Source organism: Moschus berezovskii, chromosome 20 (assembly GCF_049115385.1).
Source record: "Moschus berezovskii isolate FMDL1 chromosome 20, NW_MosBer_1.0, whole genome shotgun sequence".
Lineage (NCBI taxonomy): Eukaryota > Metazoa > Chordata > Mammalia > Artiodactyla > Moschidae > Moschus > Moschus berezovskii.
In genome coordinates this window covers 55127847-55139019 of record NC_142479.1, presented here as the reverse complement: position 1 = coordinate 55139019, position 11173 = coordinate 55127847, and the positions used below count along the sequence as shown (strand labels likewise).

Below are 11173 nucleotides of genomic sequence, written 5' to 3'. Positions count from 1 at the left end.
TACTGCCCACCCTGCCTCCTCCACAGAGCCTTTCCCACTTCTTCCAGGCCAGAATTCCCCCCTACCCCCGCCATCCCCAAACATCCCAGAAGTTTTGCTTTATTTATGATGCTTTCTAAGTTATTCTGTACATATTCTATGTTCTCTATTTGACAAGAAGGTCCTTATGGGCAGGATTAGTATCATTTTATCTTTGTTGTAACCTCGCTCTGTTCTTGGGGATACCTTGTTGGGTACCCAATGAGTATTTACTGAATGAATGGGTTAAAGGATAAATGAAGAGATTCATTGAGTAAAGGCCTTATCCAACTGCTGGCCCCACCTGCAAGAAAACCAGCCACATTCTGCCACTGAGAGTGCTAATTCCTTTCAGTCCCTCCCACCCATTTTTCTAGCACCCAAATTCATTCCAGAAACAGTATGAGAGATCCAAATGTCCAAGAATCACTCTTCCTCTTCTAAGCCCACACCTACAGATTTCTTCCTTGATCTCATGAAGCCCACTGTTTTGTGATGAGTCAAACCACCACCTACCCAGACAAAGAAGGTGTTTCCCCAACCATGTGTCCTCCAGCAGGGCCTCCACAGGCTGAATACAACATAAATTGCTGTGCCATCACTGGAGAAATAACTAGGATGCTCACTATAATCTTGCAAGTTCAAAGCACTGCCACAACCATTATTTCTCTCTCCTTGCTGGCTCCCTAGGAGATCATTAGGATAGAGATTGTTATCCTCACTTTATGGGTGATAAAACTGAGGTCCATGGGAATTCCCTGGTGATGGGACTTGGCACTTGCACTGCTGAGGGCCCGGGGTTCAGTCCCTGGTTGGGGAAACTAAGATCCTGCAAGCTGCACCATGCAGCAAAACAAAAACTGACGTGTCCAGGGTCTGGTCAAAGGTCACCCAGTGAATTGATGGCAGACCTCGAACTGACTAACCCAGGACTCCCTATTCATTAGAGCACAGATGAAAATGCTCTCATTATGGTATCTGAGCTATGTTTTGTCTGAGAGAGAGTGTGTGGACTCCGGGTGAGTAGGGATACGGAAAGAAAGTTTGTGATCCTGTAAAGCTTTTCCCCTGCAATCCTGCAGCAGTTGGCACTGGTTAGTTCCGTAAGAGATTTTGTGGTTTTTTTGTTTAAAACATCACCACATGTCCCAGATTGGGGCGGGGGCAGGAGGCAGGAATGAGATGAATCCAAAGATAACAGACACAGGTAAGCAGATGTTTGCCATCTTCTCTTGAAAACAATCTCAAACCAAATGGCAGGAGAAACTCAAATGACTACTTATGTGGGTCTTCCCAGCTGTTAGGCTGTGGGACTCTGCAATAAACTAGTCCCAAGTGGAGAGAAAAATCTTCCCCTGGTGAAGCCTGGGGTCTGGTGAGGGGAGGTCTCTCCTGGAGGCAAAGGGCTTTGGGGGCTGTCTCAGGGCGCTCCGCAGCTGCCAGGGTGAGAAGCCTTCTGGTGGGATCATCGTCTAGCAAGCACACAGAGGCTGTGAAAGCCATGGAAACCGAGATTTGTGCTGGAGCCTCTGGTTTCTAACCTAACATCAGAAAAATTAAGGGAAAAAAATCTCTACAGGAATTCAAGAGGCCATTTCCTGGGACTTCCTTGATGGTCCAGGGGTTAAGAATCGGCCTTCCAATGCCAGGGAAGTAGGTTCAACTCCCAGTTGGGGAACTCCGATTCCACATGCCTTAGGGCAAGTAAGCCAGTGGGCCTGATGCAGCCTAATTAATTAATTTAAAAAACAAGAGCCCTTTCCCTAAAGATGTGGTCCCAGGGCTGTGCTGGAGAAGACAATGATAATCTCTTGCTTCCCACCAAAGCCGGAGCTCTCTCCCCAGGATCCATCCTAAAGCGCAGGCTTTGTCTTCTCCGAACCCCCAGGTCAGCTCTGGGCTTTTCTCAGCCTTAAGCCCAACACCAACCTCCATCACTCCTCAACTCTTTGCTGAGGCCTCGGCAGCTTCCCTGTGCCTCTGGAGCCTGTGGGGGGACACAGGAGCACGACACCCTCGCCCAGAGAGGCGGTGATTGCGCTACACCGTGAATACACTGCATGCCATGGAATTGTACACCTTGAAATGGTTAGTTTCACCTTATGTGGATTTCACTTTAATTAAAAACAAGAAAGGAGCTGCCCTGGGAGCTTTTTGGCGAGGAGAGAGAAGCTGGGCCTCTGGGAGGCTGTGAGGGTGGAGCCCCCTTGCCGGGAGTGGCAGTGAACGACAATGGGAAGGCCAGTCTGGGCCCGCCCCCTCCTCCAGCAGGACCAGATGGGAACTGGGGCTGGGGATAAAGGCCCAACTGGGGCAGTGCCGCCGCCGCAGAATACAGCACTCAGTGAAAGCGAGGAGGCCGCAGCCGCCGCTCATTTGCATCATAAGTGATTGGTTTTCCCTGCTCGTCCCTCATTAGGACACAATGGACAGTTGTTTGCTGGCGCAGCAGATCCATTTACCAAGGGAAAGAGGACACAGAGCAAGAGTGACTGATGGGCCTTAGTAAGTTGCGGGGGGGCGGGGAGCCCGCCTCCCCTCCCCTGTCCCCTCTCCCCGCCACTGCAACTCCTCACTCAATGAGAAGGGACCCCAAGAGCAAGGCAACCCCTCATTTTACAGATGAGGAGACTAAGATGCGAAGAGGGGATGAGACTTGCTAAGGTCAAACAGCAAGTTCATGGCAGAGCTGGGGCTTCTAGAATCTATAATCTCAATGCTAGACTCTCATTTCAGGCTTCACTCCGCTGGCCTGCCACACCTCTTCCATTCCCAGCTTGCCGCTCTACCTCTCCGTGGTCTCCTTCCTTCTGTTCCAGGCCTTAGATTTCATCAGTTCTCTCTCCTGTGTCTATCTAATCTATGTTCCTGCTCCTCTCTGTATTTTTTCCTCCTGGTTTCTAGGCAGCTAGGATAATTACTAAACTTCTAATTAACCCCTGCCCTAACGAGGGTGGGTCTGGCAGGAGAGGCAGCAATTTTGAAACTGTCTTGGTGTGTTTAGGGGATTGTTAGGGTGAGAGGGGGCAGTTTATAAACCAGGCACTAAAACAGACACATGATACATGTTGTCTCATTCCATCCTTTCAATTGTTGGAGGTAGTGATCTTAGAGACAGGCTCAGAGAGGTTGGGGAAATTGCACAAGAGCGCCCAGCTGCCTAATGGCAGCTATCTGACTCAAAAATCTCCACCTTGTTCCTCATCGCTCTCTGGCACAGAGGCTAAAGCAGGGTTTGGGGGCCCCTGATTCCAGGTTCATTTAGGTACAACCTTGCTGAAGGAGGCCACTGCTTTGTTGCTTCCCTGGGGCAGAACCTGCCTCCTCCCTCCCTACCTTCAGGTCCCACCTTCCTCTGGACCCCTTTGGCATGATGGTGACATCTCACAGATGCAAGCTTTTGCCCCTGGTGGGGGTGGGGTGTTGGTGAGATAGCAGTCAAGAGGGAGAAAACTGACAGACCCAGACTGTGGCGGTCCTCCTCCTGCTGACACCCCCTCCCACTTCCTTGTCTGCCCCTCCCCTTTGTGGGTCAAGCTTGCCAGCATCTGCGTCTGTCTCACTGTGCTCTGGGGGAAGGGGAGATTCGGTGTGAGTGGGTGGCTGTGTGCATGAACATAAGGCCTCCGGGTTCGTTCTGACACTGAATGAAAAACTCACCAATTATTCGTCCAATCCCATTAATATGCAGACAGACATCTGTTATTTAGGAGTCAACAGCAGAGGCATTTTCTTAGGGGGGAGGAACACTCATGTATGTGTCCCTCTTGTCTCTTTAGCTGCTGGGAAGCAGTGGGGGGCAGGTTGGGGGGGCGGGTAGCTGTTTGGGAATCACCCCACATGCCTAGACTGAGAGCCTCCCCTCTCTCTGACCCTCACTCCCAGCCTTGAAGACAAGGAGTAGGGGGTTGGCTAGAAATGGAGAGAGACCTGGGAACCCAGCTGGAAGGGGGAAGCGGGGGAGGGGGCTGCACTGTGTAGAAGAAACTCCTTTGTTGGCAGAGAGGGAAGTAGGGGCTGCTCTGAAGAGCTGAACCCCTTTCCTGGGGAAGAGAGTGGAGGAAAGGAGACAGCTGTACTAGGATCGCCTGCCAGGGTTCTGGCATCCACCAGGAACCTCAGGGACGTGACCTTAGCCCCCACCTCTGACCAGTCTGTGTGTATCTGGAGTGGGGTTACTATGGCAACATGGGGCCCTCACCCAGACTTCAGAAAAGGTAGTAATGAGGGGAGTTCAGAAAAATGGGGACCAAAGGACATCAGCCTTTGGAGGAGTCCCTAGAGCTCTCTCTCTGGCCCTCAGGATAGGTATGGAGACATCTGAGTTCCCCTTCCTGTCTTCTGGTCTTCCTCCAACCTGAAGCCCAGCACAAGAGGTCCCCTCTAAGAAACTTTTCCTGCTTCCATCAGGCCTGCTTTAGAGACACTCAAGCCTGGAGTCTACATTGTAAATAATAAAGCTTGACAGCAACTCAGACCCAAAGGGGTCTGATCCAGAGTCAAACAACTTTTGTACATTCTTTCTCCTTTCTGAATCCTCAACAACGCATTGAGGCAGATGTGGCCATCAGCTCCCTTTTCCATGTATGAAAACCGAGGTTCAGATGTGTGCAGGTCTCCCCAAAGGCTCCCCAGGGAAGCAGCAGCAGAGCGGGGACCCAGACCCTTGGACCTCTGCCTCCAGATCTCAAGCACTTTCCATGACCGTCCCTTCTGGAAAGGCTAGGGTCCTGAGGGGAATGACCCTCTGTCACTTGTAGGCTCTTCCCCTCTGTCATCCCTTCCTTCCCCTCCTCCCTCCAGGGCAGGCTGACTGGGGGCGGGGGAGTGTGTTAAGAAACACTGGCTGCATTACAGTGTGATTAGTTGTTTATTTCATTAAATGATTAACGAGGCTACATTGTTTCCCAAACGAGTGTCTAATTTGTGGGGGAAACAGCTGCAGGGGAGGAAGCTGGGTCTGACTTCTGCATCTGGGGTGGGGGTAGGTCCCCCCATTCCAGCCTGCAGGGGCCTTTGCGGATCTAGGAACAGGAACAGTCCCATTCCCTCCTCCTATCCTTTAGGCTTCTCAGCCCAGAGGCACAGCCTCCTCCATGGAAATAAAATGTCTGGCAGCCCAGACTTGCAGAGGGGACAAAAATCTGTTCCTGGTGGTACTGGAAATGTATTAAACTTTGGGGGTTCCTCCAGCTGATTTATCTTCCTAATTATGTTTGCTTTAGGCGGATATTGAAATGCATTTGCGTTCCATGAGCCCGGCAGGAGAGGGAGGTTGGGATGTACTTGGCGGCTACAGGCTTGAGCCTGCCTTGTACCAAAGTGATGAGAAGCCACAGCCCCCAAATCCCAAGACAATGGTAGTCAGGCCCCCGTGGGGGAAGGGTCAGGCCTCTAGGGCCAGACTGAGATCCACAGAGCTGGGCCCCAGCTCTCTCCAGCACCCTCGGTCCAGGACTTGCAGAGAATCTTGGAGTTAGCCCCTAAGCAGGTCTCAGTTTCAGAGGGTGGGGTACCCAGTGCCCTTGAAGCTGTACCAGGATCCTTGAGGAGACTGGCTGAGATGGACAGGGTCTCGGAGGAAGAGGGAGAATATGAAGTCCCTGACAAGCCAGGAGGGGGTGGGGATTTCCTTTCCTCTCAAGACTGGACCCTGGCAAAGGGAAGGGAGAAGCTATTTATTTGGCCACACAATGCAACATGCAGGATCTTAGTTCCCTGACCAGGAACGGAACTCATGCACCCTGCAGTGGAAGCGGTCTTAACCACTGGGCCACCAGGGAAGTCCCAAGGGAGAAGCTATTTTAATAGCTTTAATAGCATCACAGAGCCAAACCCCCCGGCCCGCCCCCCACCCCCACCCCAGGTCACCTCATCCAAATAACCATCTATCTAAAAAACCAAATCTGGTCACTTCATTTTCTGCTTGAAACCTCTTTGGCCACCTCACATCCCCAGAATGAACTCCTGGTTCCTTTACGGGGCCTGCATCGATGTACCTTCCCAGCCTTGCCTTCCTCTCTCCCCGCCATGGCAGCCCCAAATGTGCCATGCTCTTTCTCATCTCCATGTGTTCACACATGCTGTATCCTCCACTCAGAGTGCCTTTCCTACCCCTTCCCTGCCTGGCAAACTCCTCTTCAACCCTCAAGGACCTGGCTCAGAGGATGGGCTTCTGAGGCTGTAAGGAGCTCCCACAACTGCGGCCCCATCACACCGGGGGGAACCTCTCTTCCCCACTGTGCAGGCCTCCAGAGTATAAAGACTGGTCCTTTGAGAATCCCAAGCCAGTGTCAGGCACACAGTTGGTGCTCAGTACACACTTGCTGAATGAATGAGGGAGGGAGGGGCTGTGAATTAGAAGCGGGGGGGGGGGGGGGGGTGTGTGTGTGTGGGGGATCCCAGCAGATGGGAGGGTAAGGTCTGTGTTCTCTCCCAGAAGTGTCTCAAGAATGGGCTGGGGCTGGGGGAAGGGAGGGCCATGGATGGTTCCTGGGGGAGAATGTCACCAAAATGAGGCCAGTGGGATCAGAGCCAGGGAGGGAATACAGGACAATGTGAAACCAGACTCCAGAGAAAACAGACCAGCACTGTCTTTCTTGACAAGTACCCTGGCCAGTCCCTCCACTGGCTTTCCTTCTCTAGTGGAGGTTGAGGAGGTGTGAGCCTCAACTCTCATCTGTGCTCCCTCCAAAATCATCAAGTTGCTCAGGATAGAAAGATGGATTCAGCCCCTGCCCCAGTCACCAAGGAGACCCCAGAATCAAATGACTGTTCCCTTAGGAAACTTCACTCTGCATGAGGTCAGCTGGATGCAGAGGCTTTTAATGTCCTCCTAACCCAGAGCTCCCAGGGCACCAGCTGATTCCAAGCTGGGGCTGGAGATAGTGATCAAGGGTCCTGGACCACTTCAGCAGGCCTCCCCCCCCCACATTAGCAGGGGGCCCCAGTTGGGCTGAGTAATGAATTGCACATCAGTCCACTTTAAAACCCCCTAATGGCGTTAGGATTGTCTGGCTCATTAACTGAGATGAAAAGTCCCAAGACACCTCTCTCTCCCACCTCTGGCTCCTAAAAGGACACTGCTGATCCAACCCACAGCTTTTTCTCTGCTCCATCTGTGGGCATCAATAGGGAAATTCTTTCTGAAGCCTAACTTTACCTCCAGCTACTAGACACTGGAAGATTGTTTTTTTTAAAGAAAGCAACAAAACTAAAGCCACAGTCATTTTCCATGGACATGGGCTTTATTTGGACTCTACTGGGGGAAGGGAGGGAGGGAGCTAGGACTGTGGGTAGATGGGAGCAGGGGGAGAGGGAGAGGCTTCTTAATTTGCTTTTTTAATTTAGTGCATGTTGCCTGGAGGTTAGGATGAGTGAGAACAGCTGTGGAAGTGAGAGGTGAGGAAGAGGGAAGGTCAGCGAGTGGACACTTTCCTTGGGGAAGAGCGCCAGGACCAGGATATGGGGACTGGTGGTGGGGAGGAAGGCACCCCTCATACACTGAGACTCAACCAAGGTCACTACTTGCTGCTGGCTTCCCCAGACCCCTGGCCCCATCCCAGCCCGCAGCCCAGATGCATGCTCTGCTAGTTCCCTCAACTTGCCTTGGACAGGAGCGGAATGAGGATGTGGGGAACAGTGGCACCCTTCTGCCTCCAACTCCCTTGTCAGGGAGAACTGTTCACTCGCCTGCCCTAAAGTCCCAAACAGAGTCAGGAGATCAGGAAGCCAGGACCAGCAGTGGGACAACTGTGCCCCAGGCCCCCCGCCTCCTCCCACAGGGCCCCTCACATGAGGTTGCAGCTCTTGGCTCTATCCTTGTGTATCTCGCCCTCGTTCCCGTTCCCATTGCCCCGGTCTGGCCGTCCTGCCAGCTGAGCAGATCGCTGCAGTCCCCGGCGTGAGTCAGTACGGCGCAGCTGCCTATGGCCACGGCCGAGGGAGGCCACGGTGGCCACGTGGAAGACATCTCTGACGCTGCGCTCAGAGGACCGGGAAGAGCACTCTACATAGGACACAGCCCCCACCTGCTTGGCCAGCACGGTGCCCTGGAAGGATGGAGTGAGTGAAGAGGGTCATGGGACTTAGCCTGCGGTTCAGCAAGGGGCAGGGAAGCTGGGGCAGCGGGTTAAAGGATCAGGTCAGAGGTCAGGGCAAGGGATTAGCCAAATAGGGTGTTTTCAGAAAAGAGGCTGGGAGGGGCAGAGGTGAGAGGTCTTAGGTCACAGATCAAGAGGCCCACCTGCTCATGCGTAACAGGGATAAGCCTCTGCTTGGACAGCTCCCTCAGTGTGGCCAGGTCAGTCCGCATGTCCAGTTTACAGCCAACCAGCACAACCTTGGCATTGGGGCAAAACTCTTGAGTCTCCCCTTGCCACTATTTGGAGCAAGAAAACAAAGTTATGCATGGGTAGAAGGAGGCACAACATGTAGGAACCACCCCCCTGGCTCACAGCATGCAGGAATCATGCACCCCTCTAGTCTTTCCCACGTAATTAAGCAAGCAGGTGATACTGATGGACTTGGGCTGAAAAGCAGGCAGAGCTGTGGGAGAAGGGAAAGAAGGAGAAGGCAAGGGTGGGGGCCATGCAGGGTCGGCCAGCTTGGAACCTTCCCATTCCCACCCCCTTTCCCAAATTTGTTCCTGGGAACAGACCAATCCCATCCTCTCTTCCTACAACTGCAACTGAGAACTGGGGCTGCCTTAGCTGACTTCTGTCCATTCACTATGGGCTTTTCTCATAGAAATAGGGGCCTGCAGAGGACACCACAGGGGCTTTCCTGAGCTCCAACAGCAGCATTCCCATCTCCTCCATCCAGAGGCTCCCACATCCAAGGAGATGAGCATCCAAGGACAAGGAATCCCTTGAGTACTTCTCCCTGTTGTCCCCCATGTCCCCCAGATGCCATATCCAGCTCTAGGACTGACTTCCAGGAAGTCAGGGAGGATGGGAAAAGTTGAGGGTGTCACACACTTTCTCCCTAATGGCCATGCTCAGCTTTAACTCCCTCCTCCTGGCCCATGCGTTTCCCTATCCCCCTCAGTCTAGCTCTCCTGCTTTCCCAGGCTCCCACCTTCTTGAGGACACTGTCCAGTGTTTCCGGTCGGCTAATGTCGAAGCAGATGAGCACAGCGTCCGAGTCAGGATAGGCCAGAGGCCGGACATTATCATAGTAAGAGGAACCTGAGAGAAGACAGGGAGGGAGGGGAAAGACGAGGGTCCTGAGAGTGAGGAAAGCCTGGAAGGGAATGTGAGACCTTAGCAATCCTGGCGGTTAAGGCATGCTGAGCAGAGAATGGCAAAGAGCAGGTATTAATCCCCATCAAGGAGTCTGTTTTTCCAAGGAGAGCAGACAGAAGGGAGGTTAGGGGGCAGAAATAAGCTCTTCACTTGCCTAGGAGGTTCTCTAAAAGTAATCATTCTTAATCTCTTCTAGGTCTTTGAGAAGCTCATAAAATCATTCAACATTCTCACAAAATTTTGCATGTGCTTTCTGGGCTTTGACAGACATCTTCTATAGCTCTCCAGGGGAGCCAAGCAAAAATTTAAAACAAAACAAAACACCCTCCCTTTTTGGAGTTGAATGGACAGGGCAGAGCTCTTCCACTCTCCTCCTGGGAACTGATCTTGGATTTCTACAGTTCAGTCTAGGGAAGCAGTTTCCTATTGCACCCCCCACCCCAAGAAATTCTAAATGTCTTTTCTAAACCCAGCCTTATCTCCTAAAAAATATGTTCCAAAACAAAAGTCATTCCTTCCCAACTTTCCCAGGTATGCAGAATCCAGCTGAGGGGACAGGCTTTCTCCTTCAGGACAAGGTTTCTATGTGTCTCTGAAAGCTCTGCCTCAGTTTCCCTGGCTTTAAGCAGAATATTGATTTTCCCTCCTCTTAGAATTGGATGGATGGGCTGGGTTGAACTAGAGCCAAAGGATCTAGTCCAGGGAGGGATTAGGAGGAGGCCTGGAAGTCAGGGTGACCCCGAGGGACTTGGCTACCTGAAGTGTCCCACATGTTGAGCTCAATGCGGCGCTTGTCGATCTCAAAGCTCGCGGTGTAGTTCTCAAACACGGTGGGGACATAACTCTGCAGACACGAATGGGTCAAGATGAGATCCTCCAGTCCTCACCCCAGACAAATGCACTCCTAATTCTCACACCCCGTGTAGCCCAGCCCCAGCACCCAAGTTGGTCCGGTGTTGGGCAAAGGGGAGATCCCGGGAGCGGCTACCTCAGCGGAATTTCTGCAAGGCTCCGGGACCCCCGTCTCGGTCCTTTCAGGCCCTAATTCTTCCTCTTTCCAATGCCTAGGACCCCCCGCCCCGACATTTCCCTGGCGCCCCCTCCGGGATCCTCTGGTTCTTCCAAGCCCCATTCATTTCACCCTGCTCCCCAATTCCCCCCACCCCAAACCTCTGCAGTCTTTCCAGAAACCCTAACGCCTCCCCCAGTCCTCCAAACCCCTCTCTTGGATCCCTGGTTACCCTAACACCCATTTCTGTCCGTCCCCCAGGCCCCAATCACCCACCCCCGCGGCCCCAGCGCCCCCCTCCCAAGACGCCGGTTCCTCACCCCGGGGTAGGCGTCCTTGGCGAACACCTGCAGCAGCGCCGTCTTGCCGCACTCCGCGTCCCCCACCACCACGATCTTGCAGCGGCCGCTCTGCCCCTCCATAGTCCCGGCTACACGCCGGCCCCCCGCGCAGCCCCCCTCCCGGGCTCCGCTGCCGCCTCCCCCGCCGCTGCAGCTGCAGCCGCTCGGGCCGCCGACACCGGCATCTCTCGGGCCCGCGCCGAGCCCCCGCCCGGGGCCGCGGCCCCCCCTCCGCCCCGCCCCCAACCCGGCGGCCGCGCCCCCAGCCCCGCCTCCCACCAGCGCGGCCGGGGGGCGGGGCCCAGAGGAGGGGGGCGGGGCCCGGGGCCCAGGAACTGGGTTCTTGCGCGCGGAATGATAGGGCCCCTGCGGCTTTGGGGCCCGCTGAGCCGGGTTGTTTGACTGACTTGACTTCCTCAGGCCTGGGATTGGGGCGGAGTTCGGGGGAAGTTCTAAGAGGTAGTGTGGGAGCTGCACACGCATGAGGCTTGGGCCTTCAGCGTGCCCACGCGTGAACGTCGGTGTGCTACTGAGGACACGCGCGGGGGCACCCATCCACT

At 53.9% G+C, this 11173-nt stretch overlaps 1 protein-coding gene across 2 annotated transcripts; it reads right to left on the bottom strand.

The window, feature by feature from the left end:
- Positions 1-6399: 6399 nt before the first annotated feature.
- Positions 6400-10838, bottom strand: RND2 (Rho family GTPase 2). 2 transcript variants are annotated; one of them, XM_055407948.2, is made up of 6 exons: positions 10593-10838; positions 10020-10107; positions 9097-9206; positions 8264-8398; positions 7813-8069; positions 6400-7715 (listed from the first exon to the last, which is right to left on the bottom strand). In XM_055407948.2, the coding sequence occupies exons 1-6, from the start codon at positions 10692-10694 to the stop codon at positions 7703-7705; spliced, it is 705 nt and encodes a 234-aa protein (XP_055263923.2). In that variant the 5' UTR covers positions 10695-10838; the 3' UTR covers positions 6400-7702. The 2 variants fall into 2 exon arrangements, with proteins under 2 accessions (XP_055263923.2, XP_055263924.2); XM_055407949.2 differs by having other exon boundaries at positions 6401-8069; positions 10593-10823.
- Between the last annotated feature and the right edge of the window lie 335 nt (positions 10839-11173).